The sequence below is a fragment of the Vipera berus genome (genome assembly GCF_964194415.1).
Source record: "Vipera berus genome assembly, chromosome: 6".
Lineage (NCBI taxonomy): Eukaryota > Metazoa > Chordata > Lepidosauria > Squamata > Viperidae > Vipera > Vipera berus.
Window position 1 is genome coordinate 77976335 of NC_138208.1, and position 14364 is coordinate 77990698.

General features: G+C 40.6%; 1 protein-coding gene and 1 long non-coding RNA gene across 4 annotated transcripts in view; one reads left to right on the plus strand and one right to left on the minus strand.

Annotated features, from left to right (window-relative positions):
* Window positions 1-1192: 1192 nt before the first annotated feature.
* LOC308669680 lies at window positions 1193-8796 on the plus strand. 3 transcript variants are annotated; one of them, XR_014026826.1, is made up of 4 exons: window positions 1193-1569; window positions 4660-4866; window positions 5285-5512; window positions 5596-8796. It is a non-coding gene; the product is annotated as an uncharacterized lncRNA (long non-coding RNA). The 3 variants fall into 3 exon arrangements; XR_014026827.1 differs by having other exon boundaries at window positions 5285-8781; XR_014026828.1 differs by lacking the exon at window positions 5285-5512 and having other exon boundaries at window positions 5596-8761.
* A 131-nt stretch (window positions 8797-8927) lies between these two features.
* Window positions 8928-14364, minus strand: part of ADA2 (adenosine deaminase 2) — a 49001-nt gene continuing 43564 nt past the window's right edge. Inside the window, exons 10-12 of the mRNA XM_081330528.1 lie at window positions 14091-14248; window positions 11155-11357; window positions 8928-9563 (exon numbers count right to left, since the gene is read on the minus strand). Coding sequence (XP_081186654.1) covers window positions 9449-9563; window positions 11155-11357; window positions 14091-14248 — 476 coding nt within the window. The 3' untranslated portion in view covers window positions 8928-9448. The remainder of the gene's footprint in view (window positions 9564-11154; window positions 11358-14090; window positions 14249-14364) is intronic.

The window sequence follows — 14364 nt, forward strand, 5'->3', positions numbered from 1 at the left end:
TGACTGTGTGATGATCAATAACAATAAAGTTGGAAGGGACCATGGAGATCTTCTAGTCCAACCCCCTGCTCAGTCAGGAAACCCTATGCCATTATAGACAAATGGCTGTCCAATCTCTTCTTAAAAACTTCCAATGTTAGAGCATTCACAGCTTCTGGAGGCAGGTTGTACCACTGGTTAATTGTTGTGTCAAGAAATTTTTCCTTAGTTCTAGGTTGCTTCTCTCTTTGGTTAGTTTCTATCCATTGCTTCTTGTCCTGCCTTCGGGCGCGTTGGAGAATAGCTTGACTCCCTCTTCTTTTGGCAGCCCCTGAGATATTGGAACACTGCTATCATGTCACCCCTCACCCTTCTCTTCGTTAAACTACACATACCCAATTCCAGCAACCGTTCCCTGTATGTTTTAGCCTCCAGTCCCCTGATCATCTTTGTTGCTTTTGTCTGAACTTTCTAGAGTCTTTGTAGCAAAAAAAAGTGTAGCAAGAATGGTGATAAAATGGGGAGAACTCATTTAAGAAATGTCTCACTTAGCAACAGAAATTTTGGGTTCAACTGTGCTCATAAGTCGACTATATTTGACCGACCCAACTATATTTCTTTTAAAAATGAAGAGACTGAATAAAAACCCTCCAATCTCCCAACACTGTGTTGGTTCACCAGAGGCAGGAGTTTGGATTTCACACACTTGTGCAAGCAGGGAGGTGAGCAAAGCAAGAGCCAAGGAGTCAGGTGTAAGTGAGGATATCATACACTCAGAGTCAATCTCAGGAGCTGGCTGCTTCAGTCACTCAATTGCCCCCCCCCCCCAATTTCCTGGCAATTCCTCCTGGGATCTCTGCATTTTGCTGTAGTGTGCAACTCACAAGCAAATAGCAAGATATTGAACTAGGCAGCAAACATAAGGGAAGATTGGCAACAGCTGTGCATGTCAGGCAGGGAGGCGATTTAAGCCTCTCAGAAAGAGTTTTCCCTTGAGTAAGTAAGTAAGCAACTTGAGCCTTTGCATTCTGTGATTCTTGCCTGGGATTCAATTATGTATGACCCTGGCGTGTTAATTAATACTTTGCTTCTCTCTTGACTTGGCATTATAAATCTTCGGCTTGACCTTGCACAGCCCGGCTTGGAATTCACCTTTGCTCAGCTAAGTGCTTATCTGCAAGTACTTGCTGTTTTTCTGCCTTTCTATTTTTTTGTCTCTGCTCACTCCTGCTGCCTTGCTGCTTGAAACAAGTCCTCAAGTCCTGTGTCTAGCTTCTGAAGGGGTGCTAAGAAAGCCACAGTGCAAAAGAACAGGGCGGAGGAGCAGCAGATGGTTAGATAGCCCAGATGAGCGTGTGAGATGCTGCCAGGGCCTTTATACTGGAACTATCCTTGCTGAGTTGCTGCCCACCTTTCTGCAAGGGGTGGGGATGGAGGGGGATCCGTCTCAGGGTGGGCACAGGCGGTCCAGGCTGAGCACTAACAGCAACAGCTGCACACCTGTCTTTCTGCAGATGCAGCAGCCCAGGGGGCTCTGCCTTGGAATGGCTTGCTTGGCCTGGGCAGAAGCAGAATCAATCCACAAAGCAGGTAAGGATGGAGGAAGGAGGCAGGGGAAAGTTTTCTTCTTTTATTTTTAGCTTAAGTGTTAACACGTATGCACAGGAGAACACATGAAATGCAATAATTTTGTAACTTCTGTCTTATATTTGAGCTGGAATGTTCAGGGGTTCCCCAAGACCTGAAAAAATGTTTTAAGGGTTCCTCTGGGCTCAAAAGGTTGAAAAAGTTTGCTCTAGACTAGAATATATAAATGGAATTGATTGAGATTAAACTCAAATGGCTTGTATTTTTTGTGTTGTTTTGAGGAGATTTTTTTTTAATTGTCAGTTTTAATCTAGTTTTAGGTGCCTCGAGTCCCATCTGTAACTTGGGGGCAGCCCTGTAAATTGAGTTAACCAATAAATGCCTGGAACGAGAAAAGGAAAATTGCAAGCATCCACGTATTGGTTTGGACCCCAAAAAGCGGCCATCAGAAATTCTCTTGAATAGCTCAGGTTGAGAATTGTGTTGAAGAACAAGTGCCAAGTATCAGATTCATTTGGATCTGCACTCTCTTGCAGAAATATTGCTGGTTAATAAGTGTCAGCAAGTCCAAATACTTCTTAGGATCATAATTCTTAAGAGTGCTCAGTATGGATTTGGTGTTTTCCTGTTTCTGTTAATCCTGCATTAATTCAGGCAGATTATTATGTACAGGTAACCCTTGATTTATAACCACAATTGGGACCTGAATTTCCATTGTTAACCCAGGAGGTTTTTTTTTAGAGTTGCACCTTTTTTGCCATAGTTAAGTACATCAGTATAGTTAAGTGAATTATGCAGTCTTTAAGTGAATCCAGCTTCCTTCCCACCCCCACCCCCACAATTGACTTTGCTGGCTGGGAAGATTGCCAATGGCAGTCACATGATCAAGGATGCTGCACCTATCATAAACACATGCCAGTTGCCAAGTGCCCGAATAAGGGGCACATACCTTTGTGAATGCTATGATGGTCTTAACTCAAGAACAGTGGCCATTGTAACTTTGAGTAGTGGTTAAATAAATGGTTGTAAGTTACAGCAATTTAGATATTCAGTCCCAAAGTTCTTCTGGTCATCCAGAAGAGGTCACTTTTTGTGCCATAAACATGGACTAATTGGTACCAAAGTGCAGCACAATATAAATTAGTACTTTGCTGTTTTTAGAAGCTAGTAAGGACCAGTCTCGTGAATAAACCTTTGCTCCTTCATGCAAAGAACTATAGTAAATTGATTATGTGTCATTAGCTTGGTGTCAGCTCTTAGGAACATATATATAAAGAACAAAATAGTGAATACCGAATGGGAACAACTGATAATATTATTGAAAACTAATGATATTTCTGTGGAAAATGGAAATGCTAGTAGCAAATTTACAACTTAATCAGGAAATTACTTTGTTAATTTTAAAGTTATATAAATATTCATTTTACAATAAATATTGTATGTTAGTTGCAAAACAGGTGCTCAAAAGAAGTTAACACATTTTAGTTGTAAGAATTTATCCAAAGTTAAGCCCTTTGAACATCTTAGTGAATAAAGTGCTTTGAAGCACCATTTTGCATCTGATTACTCAGATGAAAATCCTTCTCAATTCAGCGGGCTTCACTCTGTGTGTGTGTGGCATAATAAACCGCTGAAAGTAATGGGATTTAGCATATACATGCTTGCATGTATATACAAGGGTACTTGTAAGTGTATATCTGTGACCGACACACATATTGAATTATAAATATTTAATTGAATGGGGTTTATAAAGTTATAGAAACCCCATAGAATAATTTCCTATCGAAAGCACTGCCAATTTTAAATGTTATATAGATGAAGAATAAAAGTCTACAGCAGTGTGTGAACTTTCTCAGAATTCTGTTAAAATTGCCAAGGTTGAAAAACAAAGGTTTACGGAGTAAATTAGGATTCTTTTCCAGTATTCTATTTTTTAACGACACGGATTTTTTTTATTTACTGTTTTTATTCCACATATTTTTCAACTCCCTTTTTTTGTCAACTCTAGCAGGAAAAGAAAGCTTTTATCAATACTTCCATAATTCCAGGCCTTCAAACTAGGCTATACAAATGTAATTGATCCTTGGTAGGAGTTCCAGATGCATACTTCCTTCCTATAAAATCAATCCATTCAGCACACACTGCCTCAAGCATTTACTGCCTATGGATCATATCAATATATATAAAAAAATGAAATTGGCATGGGGTAACTCTCCTTGGATTATCTCAAAATATTCTGGAAGGATTTCTTTGATGGTCCAAGGAATAGGTAGACGCTCTTGTACTTTCAGGGTCAGACCAATTTCATTCCCATTTCTTCACGTGGTTAATATAGAGTTCAACTTCCTTAGTAATGGAGTTCAAAGCCATTCAGCAAAGGAACATTATTCTCTACAGGAGGATTTCATTTGAAGGAGCTCATACAAATCATATTCACCCTGATATCGGGCCGCAGAACAAGCTATTTGTAATACTGGGGAAAGGAGACTGCATTTATTTATTATCAAAATAAGCTGAGTCAAGGTATCAATTTTGAAAACATAGTCAAGAAGATACGCAGTCAAGCGATCTCTACTCTTGCAGTAGAGTGAGTTAACACAATATGGTTGGTGAAACGCCGCAGGGCCCTTGATGATATAGCCCAGGGGTAGGCAACCTTGGCTCTTTTATGACTCGTGAACTTCAACTCCCAGAATTCCTGAGCCAGCATAGCTGGCTCAGGAATTCTGGGAGTTGAAGTTCACGAGTCATAAAAGAGCCAAGGTTGCCTACCCCTGATATAGCCATTCAGCCTGCTGGGCTCTCAAATTAGATATAAAGCATCTTGAAGAGGCAGAAAGAGCAATAAAGCACAAAACTGAAGCATCCTGATTAGGAGAGAACACAAAATATTGCTACCAAAATCTAAAGGACACACATCTTCCCTGGATCAGGCAGTAATTTCAAACAATCACTTCCAATGTTTACCTTTGCAGAGTAGATTCCCCTAATAAATACAGGAGTGACTATAACAACCAACATGCAAAGTGAGATTCACATTTTATTTTTCAGATTGGGGGGGTCTTTGTGATGCTTCTTTCTTCTCGTGTATAGGTAATCTTTTGACTTACGTCTACAACTGGGGGCGGAATTTGTCGCTAAAAACAACAGTTGTGAAGTGTGATGTCATGTGACCGCAGCACTTACCAACAGGGCTCCTCCCCATTGCCGTCATTAACTAACAATCGTGGGTCATTAAGCAAGTACCCACCCCATTCCAAGTCATTTCAGACTTGGTTCCTCACAGGCCCAAGCCTCAAGGTAAGGGACTGCCTCCACTTCAACTCCCACCCCCACCCCATATCTCTCCTCCATCTTTGCCTTGTATCCTGCCTTGTGGGATGACAAGCAGCCCCAGAACCTTGTGGCTGTGGACCTGCTTGCCACATTGTTGCTTGGGGGGGGGACTTCTTGCATGTTGCTCTTGTGGGTCTCCAGCAAGCCCATGAGCTGCAGCATAGCACAAAGCTCTGCCCAGTGCAAAGCCCTTTACAGAGCAAAGCCAGTAGCCAGTCCAGCTTCCCTGGGAACCCCCAGGAGTACAGTGTGAAGCTGACATTACAGGAAGCCCCAATCATCCCAGCCCCACTCACTGCCCCCTCACTTTGACGTCCCTACTGCTTTGCATGCCACCACCCCAGCTGACCTTTCCCGTGTCTTTACTCCCACTACTGCTAAGGCTGGCCCACCTTAGCTGTTGGTGAGACAATTGCTGGGCATGTGAGGCAATTTTCCTCAGGTCTCACAAAGAAGCCACTGTGCACCTGAGGAAGAAAGACTTGTTCAGCCAGCAACGGCCTCTCAAAGGCCAGGCCAGCATGCTCGGTCAGCAGTGAAGCAAGAAGATGGTGAAGGTCAGCTGGGTTGACGGGAACCATGGAATGTACTGGGGCAAAAGGGCAGAGAGGTGGGTGTCAACACTGCTATCATTGGATGTTTTTGCGTTGACAACAGATGGAAACGTAGCCATTTTCTTCCTTTCGCTTTTAGAGTTAGATGAATGCTGGGGAGGGGTGATGTGAAGGAGAGTCCAGCTAGATATAACAACACTGAACCTAGTGTGAGAATCAAGGTTGTTGAAATCAGAGCTGATATAGAATTGGCGGCTGGAGAGTTGAAGAGGAAGCCTGGGCTTCAAGCTAATTGGGGAATGTGATTTATGACTGTAAATTGGAGGAGGGAATTGTGCTTTAATACTATATGCCCAGAAGAAGGGAATTCAGTTTTTGGCTTCGATTATGTAAATGCCAATATTATGCTACTCGAATAAAAGTTTCTTTAAGGTAAATAATGCCTCAAAGTTCTTTTGAAGAGTTTCATCGTTTGGAACGACAGTGGGGAAAATAGGTGGGTAGGGGGAGTTGAAGTGCCTCACAGTGATGAGGGTGGGCTGCCAAATGCCCACATTTTGATCATGAGGACACTGCAATGCCCATAACTTTGGGGACTGGTCATGAGTCCCTTCATTCAGCATCACTGTAACTTCAAACAGTCACTGAATGTAACGGTCCTAAATTGAGGATTACCTGTACAAGTACTTATCTTCTCTCAATTTGTAGATTACAATTTGATGGCAACTTTTGAAGAAGCTTTGGCGTTCCAAGAGTAGCACACTGTTCTGAGATCTTATTTTTAGCAGTTGTGGTATAAATCAGCAGAAGACCTCAGGATATAATTGATCCTGAGGAATCTTACATTCTGCTAGCAGGTTGGATTAGATCCGACAGTGGTTTTCTTAACAAAATGTTTTTTCCCCCTTATCTAAGATAAAGTTTTGAAAAAGCTGACAGTAACAATAATTAATATTTCTTGTCCTAAGGAACATGAACATATATTGCTTACGAATTAGTAGATCATAATTTAACACCTTTGTAACATCAATCAAAATACGAAATTATTGTATCTGCAATTTTCATCAGTTACAGCCATCATAGGTAATGATCAAGAAAATTGGGGGTATAGAACAGCAAGGAGGTTGGGACTAAAAGCTGCTCAGGTCTAAAAAGCATCTGAAAATGATCTTACTATGGTTTATCTAATTGACTCATTCTTATTTTCAGCCATTTTTTGCCTACAATTCCAGCTCCTTTCCTTACTTTTAGTGAAAACTATGACTCCAACTTACCTTTTGGTCTAATTCAGTTTTCTCTTCCATGCTACCTTAAGATATGAATTAGTTGTTCCTTTTCCTGACCTATCTAGCTTATTTGCATACTAAACTGTGATTGGTTCTAATGAACAATGTTTCGAAAGAGGGATTATATGTGTAATAATCACTGCACATCACAGTTATCACTATGACACATACTGGGTTGCTGTTTTCAGGGAAGCCTCATCAAAAATGTACCGTATTTTCCGGCGTATAAGATGACTTTTTAACCCATGAAAATCATCTCAAAAGTTGGGGGGTCGTCTTATACGCCCAGTCGTCTTATACGCCGGAAAATACGGCATTCTGACACATTAAATTTTCAGACTGAAGCATGATTCACAGGTGTAATTTTGTAATAAAGAAGCAAAAACTTGTAATTACATGATTTGAACTAGTACTAAAATCTTGTGGGTTTGGCTGTTCTTGGCAAAATTTAAGAATTGGGGTAGGTGAAATCATGTTTATTGTTTACCATGTTCTGTTAATGAAAGGTGATCTGTTTAATAAACCATCACTGTACAACTCATGGCTTAACATGTTTATAATAGGAAAGATATGAAAGCTGGATTTGCACAGCATACTAATTAACCTAAATTGTAAATTCTTAAGTTTTTGTATAAATTTATCTTATGCAAATCCAGAAAACATTAGTTTATGATTCAGTTTGTTTTGAAAATTCAATTTTTTATTCCTTGCATGGAGAAAATTAATTTCAGCACAGCATATGATAGAAGTATTTATTAGAGTAAAATTCAAATATGCTCCATTACATGATTAATGTATTCATAACTGATTATCAGCATTTTAGCAAAGAAAAATTTGTTAAACACCAAGTTTTTTTCTCTATCTTGATGGTACTCTGTCCTGATAGAAATATTGTTACATAGTAGTATCTATAGTATTACTACACTGCACTTCATTAAACTTTTGTAAACCACCTGAGTTATGTATAAAGTAAGATAAATTCAATAAATATTATTACACCTGTATAATTGTTGGGAGAAATGTGTGACCATTCAGATATTTCTGAACTAAACTGCAAACATCCCTTATCAGTGGTTGTTTGAAAGTCAACAAGGTTCTTACGTTTTCTATGCTGTAAAACTAGGCTGCATATTTTTTAAATATTGGCTTTTTAAAAAAGAAGCATATGTGTTAAGTATTTCATTGTATTTCTGTACTTTTCTAGCCCCAAAATGCAAGTAATTGTTTCTCTCTTGATGGTTCATATAATGCATGTTTGATAAACAAAAGTAGCAATGAGCAATTGTTACAATTAGAGCCAAGTATATTAATCTGTATTAAATATCTATAAGCGATGGATCATGCCTCTATTCTTTTATTTATTTTACTGGGCTTATGGGCGGTTCACGTGACGTCGCGCAATGTATCGGGACAGTTTTGCCATTGCCGGCAATGGGGTGGGCGCAGCTTCTGGATGACGTGTCCGGCCCACGGGCCGGCAGTTTGACACCCCTGAGTTAATATAATAACATTCATTATTATTATTAGATTTTTAATCCTTCCTAAGTTTAAAAAGATAAATATTTGGTCAATTCAAGACTGTAAAAATGCTGTACAGGTAGTCCTTGACTTATGGCCACAATTGAAACCAGAATGTCTGTTGTTAAGGGTGGTGGCTTTTAAGGGAGCCATACAACCCTTTTGTCATGGTTGTTAAGTGAATGATGCAAACTTTAAGCAAATCAGGCTTTTTCTCATTGACTTTGCCAATAGCCAGTTGGGAAAGTCCCAAATGGTGATGACATGACCCCAGGGCAAGCTGCCAGCACAGTAAATACACATCGGATGCCAAGCAACCAAATTGTGACTGTGGAGATGTTATTGTTGGTTGTAAGTGTGAGCACTGGTTGTAAGTCACATTTTTCAATGCTGCTGTAACTCCGAAGGAGAATATTTGTCGCTGAGGGTTGACATGAGGGGTCCTTGGTGCTCTCTGAGCTTGCTGGTTTTCTTGCAGATGTTTCATTACCCTAACTAGGCAACATCATCATCATCTTTTTTATCGCTCACTTTCTTGGGCTATTTTCCATCCAACTGTGCAGTTGACTGGAGGTTTGTACCTGACACTGGTAGGTAGAGCATGCTGTTGTAGGCATTCATGCAGGAAGAAAAGTTGTTCTTTGGTGGAAGTGTGCCTGCAGGAAATTTTTCCCCATTTGCATGCTGTCTGAAGCGTTTGATGCCCATATGTGGTATCAATGAAGGAGAACATTTGCAGCTCAGGGTTGAAATGAGCGGGTCCTTGGTGCTCTCTGAGCTTGTTTGTTTTCTTGCAGACATTTCATTACCCTAACTAGGTAACATCATCAATGCTAGAGTAATGAAACGTCTGCAAGACAATAAGCTCAGAGAGCACCATGGCCTCCTCTTGTAACTTTGAATGGTCACTAAAGGAATGGTTATAAGTCGAGGACTACCTGTACTTATACTCCTTCCTCTTATTTACCCACAGTTATACAGCAATAATTACCAATATAACCCAACTCAGAAGAATTTCCACTATTAGAGGGGAAGGGATCACTACTTCGATTCAATCTCAGTACAATACGTTCCACCTTTATGGAGTATGTTCTGAATTCAGTTATTTTTGCCAGATGGTTAAATGAGCAATGCTCTGATCAAATTACCTGGGAGAAGCAAGATTTTGTATAGAATCTCTACTGTGGCCTATTTCCCAATAGCTTCTTGGGGCGAAGCTGCAGAATTGGCTATGAAGTGGTCCCATTTTTTTTGCCAAATGTTCATGGCCTTTTTCTTCTCAGCAGGTTGCATACTACTGTATCTATGAAGGGAAAATGCTCAAAGATAGCAAGATACTCTTTAAGAAACGAATGCAAGCAGCCCTGTTCCCTCTCACTCCCCCCACCCCCAAGTCATACTGTTAAAACTCAACACACTTGTATTCAAGAGATACTGAATAAACGGAATATGGCTTGCTTTCCAATTAAGCACATTGAAGCCAATTCTCATTTGCACTTAATGGTGATGCCAGCATGGCCAGCAATATCTTTTTTTTTAACCTGGTATTCCTGCCCACTCATGTGAGTAAGGAAGGCTGAAGTCATCCTTAACTGTACCACTTAAAATAGATTTCTCCCCTGATTACACTGCTTGCTGAGTGAGTCAAATCTGATAGAATCCATTACCCATAACCTTTGGAGGGAAATCAGGTGTCTTTTACAACTGAGAAAAGGGTAAAGAAGCAGGACAGGGATAGGTAATGGGACAACAAGTGCCAATATTTTGTCCCCGATTAAAAAGTGTGGATATTTTTATAACTCAGCAAAAGTTCTTAATATAGTAGCTGTTACAGCCCCAGCCTCGAGCTCAGAGTAAGAGGAGGAAACCCTTGTGTCACTGTTGTACTACTATCTGTAGAAGTGGTTCAGATTTCTGATGCTGGTGCAGGATCCAATCTGGGTCGGTCACCAGGACCAAAGGTTTAGTCTTCTGAGCTTTTGGACTTGTGCTGGAGCCCATCCTCAGGGATCTTCTCTCTAGCAGAGCGTCTAGTGTCTGCTAGAGAAAAGTTCTCTGAGCATGGGTCCAAAAGCTTGGAAGATTATACCTTTGGTCCCGGTGACCGACCCAAATTGGATCCAGCAACATTATCATGTGACACGTATATGCCTCTTCATTCATTCTAATGCTGGGCTTGAGGCTAACGCCCAGCAGCTTTCAGGAATTGATCTAAGATCCTTTAGATGGCCTTGCTTGAGTCCATCCATTCCATTGTTTTTGCTGAATGGATGAGTGCCAGATGGAGGCCACAGCAGGTTAAAAAAATCCCTTCAAGACAAAAGGTTGGCATGCTGAGGATTCACACAAACAATGGCCCATTCATTCCCAATCTTTACCTAAGTATTGGTTTGGAAGTTCAGGGAGTGAGGAGCAGAAGGAGAGATGGTATCAGCAGGAGAGTGACAGAGCAGGGGAAAATATGCACCATTATACTTTGGCAGATCTAATAAAACATAAATCTTACTGAATTTAGTAGGACTTTTAGTAGGACTGGCACTCTAGGAAGAAGGTGATGGGCACAATAAACAAAAAAGGGGAGAATCTGTAGTGTTTGTAAAGTGTTTTTATAGCATGCATAGTTGTGAAGAAGATTCCACCTAGTTCCATCTCAACTATCTAAATGTTTTGGATCAGCAAACTGTATATTTTCATTTTTTATGCAACCCCCCTCCCCCTCTACTATGGCAGGATAGATGTAGTTTCATTTTTGGGCTCCCTATATATATATATCTGAAAAGTTCAGCTGGCTCTAAACGTTGTCTCTATTAATTGCCCTGTTTGGACAAAGGTTTGTAAATACATGGTGGTTTTTTTTGTCCATAAATGTCAGCATACAAAAGAGATGCACTTACTTTAAAGAGTTTAGCACCAGTTGCTTCAGAGTTCTCAGATCGGCACTCATCCCTCCTATGCCCATAAACATCTCATAGAAGTCATAGGATAATCCCTTTGCTCCAAAGATGGATGGATCATCAGAGGCAACCACTATCTGATGACCCTCTGACAACAGAAAAGCAGCAGGATGGTTTCTCAGATCTGATACTAGCTTCAGGACCTTGAAGAAGAAGAAGAACACATAAGCCAAGAGTTATTTTAGTTAAATCTGCATTCGGTTGTGAGCCCATTGGTCCTAGAGGCCAGTGCTCTTCAACATCTTCATCAACGATTTGGATGAGGGGATAGATGGGGAACTCATCAAATTTGCAGACAACACCAAGCTGGCAGGAATAGCCAATACTCCAGAAGATAGGCTTAAGGTACAGGAGGATCTGGACAGACTCAAACACTGGGCACTATCTAACAAAATGAAATTCAATGGTGAAAAAAGTAAGGTTCTACATTTAGGCAGGAAAAATCAAATGCACAGGTATAGTATAGGTGGTACCTTGCTCAATAGTAGCAACTGTGAGAGAGATCTCGGAGTCCTAGTGGACAATCATTTAAATATGAGCCAGCAGTGTGCTGCAGCTGCCAAAAAAGCCAGCACAGTGCTAGGCTGCATTAACATAGGGATAGAATCAAGATCACATGAAGTACTAATACCACTTTACAATGCCTTGGTAAGGCCACACCTGGAATACTGCATCCAGGTTTGGTCACCACGATGTAAAAAAGATGTTGAGACTCTAGAAAGGGTACAGAGAAGAGCAACAAAGATGATTGGGGGACTGGAGGCTAAAACATATAGGGAATGGTTGCTGGAATTGGGTATGTGTAGTTTAACGAAGAGAAGGGTGAGGGGTGACATGATAGCAGTGTTCCAATATCTCAGGGGCTGCCACAAAGAAGAGGGAGTCAAGCTATTCTCCAAAGCACCTGAAAGCAGGACAAGAAGCAACGGATGGAAACTAGTCAAGGAGAGAAGCAACCTAGAACTAAGGAGAAACTTCGTGACAGTTAGAACAATTAACCAGTGGAACAACCTGCCTCCAGAAGCGGTGAATGCTCTAACATTGGAAGTTTTTAAGAAGAGACTGGACAGCCGTCTATAATGGCATAGGGTTTCCTGACTGAGCAGGGGGTTGGACTAGAAGATCTCCATGGTCCCTTCCAACTTTATTGTTATTGATCATCGCACAGTCAGCCAGATGTCACAAGAAGGGCTTGTCTATGCACAGAAGAGCTGCTATTTGGATATGATGAGCAACAAAATACCTACTTTTCTAAATGGTTGAGGTTATTCAACCAGTAGTAAGAGAGCAGTAACCATCTCTCCCGAAACTTAACCAGTGTTCAGGAATCAACTGCAGGTGAGTCAACAGATCTTAAATAAATATTTTACAGCTCTTGGACTCCCCCCGCCCCCTCAGATTCTTTTCTTTCTCTTCTTCTCATTTGTCTTTTCCTGTACAGGTAGTTTTTGACTTATGGCAATTGGGACCAGAATTTCCATTGCTATGCAAGGCAGCTTTTAACGGAGTCATGTCCAACTGTCAATGCTGCAAACGTTGGATGTTTTTGCTTTGACAATATAAGAGGCAGCCTTTTCCTTTAAATTGTTTTGCTCTTAGAATTAGATGAAGCTGGGGAGAGGAGGGAGAATGTTTTCCCCCTGTTGTTTTTAATAAGATAAGAAATGGCATGTTGCAGGGAAGCTTTGCCCTTCAAACTGATTGGAGAATGTGATTTATGACTGCTAATTGGAGGAGGGAATTGTGCCAGATATTAGGTGCCAAAGGGAGGGGAATTCAGATCTTGGCATCCCACCATGCCATGCCGATGCTTTGTTCTCATTATAGTAGACTTTTCAGAATAAACAATGCCTGAAGGTTCTTTGAAGAACACTTCATTAGTCGGAACCATGACACCAACTTTATGACCTTTTTTGCCATGGTGGTTTGGCAAATCACTGCAGTTGTTAAATGAATTACTGTTAAGCAAATCCCGCTGCCCTCAGTGACTTCCACCCTTTGCATCTTTTATCCTACTGAGTGCTAGGCAGCATGGGAAAAGGTGGTAGTTTGTTTCTAACTCTAATCTGCTCTTCCATGATAGAAAAACTGATAAGAGTTCTCTAATCTTTAGCCTGCTTGTTTCAGAAAGACTAATGTTTATTCTTCCCATTTCTGTATTTCACCATGTAGACAGAGATATAATGTTTCCAGCATACAATTTCCTTATGAAAGTTAACTCCTCCTTTTAGCCTATAATTGTGTGTCTCTTAATAACTTTCTTGGTGTATCCCTCACTTAGCAACCGTCTGACGTTATGATGGATCCTCCCAAAAGTTACTTATAACCCAGTTCTGGAGTTCTGGTGGCTGCACAAACCCCTTCCGGTCACATGACTTGGAATTTCAGGTGCTTGGCAACCAGCTCACCTTTAGTGTTCCTGCAGTCATGTGACCACTATTTACAACATTTTTACTGGTTTCTGGCTTTTTATTCTTTATACTCTTTCATTTTGGCTTAATGACTGCCACAAAAAAGTCATAAATTTGGGTCAGGTCACGCAGGTGCCTTGACCCATGGCCATCATGACTTACAATGAAAATTCCAGGTTCCATTAAGGTCATAAGTGTCAGACTGCATATATTGAGCTATTTGCACATGGACTGTCTGCTAAATAAGGGTTAGCTCCATATTTTCCCTGTAGTTTTTTGTCATCCCATCTAACTTAATCCTAACATCTAGAATGTTCCTCAATCTCCATCTTTTATCTTTCCTTTTTTTCTGGGCTGACAGGAATATTCCCAAATAAAATCCAGTATTCTTCATTTTCTATGAGGTCTACAAAAGGATTGGAAATAATACATTGTCATCTCAGCTCTCTTTTTCTTGAACAATACCTGATTAGAAATAGGACAGACTTCTACAGCAATATTTCCTTTCAATGCCAACCTCCTAACTTCTGGATGCTTGGCAAGGGCAAAGCCGTGACCAATCCGGTTGGTATTCAATAGCAGAGCATCCAACAAATTGTTATCTATCGAACTGCCTTCCCAGTCTGAGTAATATAGAAAAAGAAGAGTTATTATACCTTTACGAAAGGATGGCCATCATGGTAAAACTCTCTCAAAATTTTATTCTGAAAGAAAAAATATTAATGCAGTGTGTGGAAAA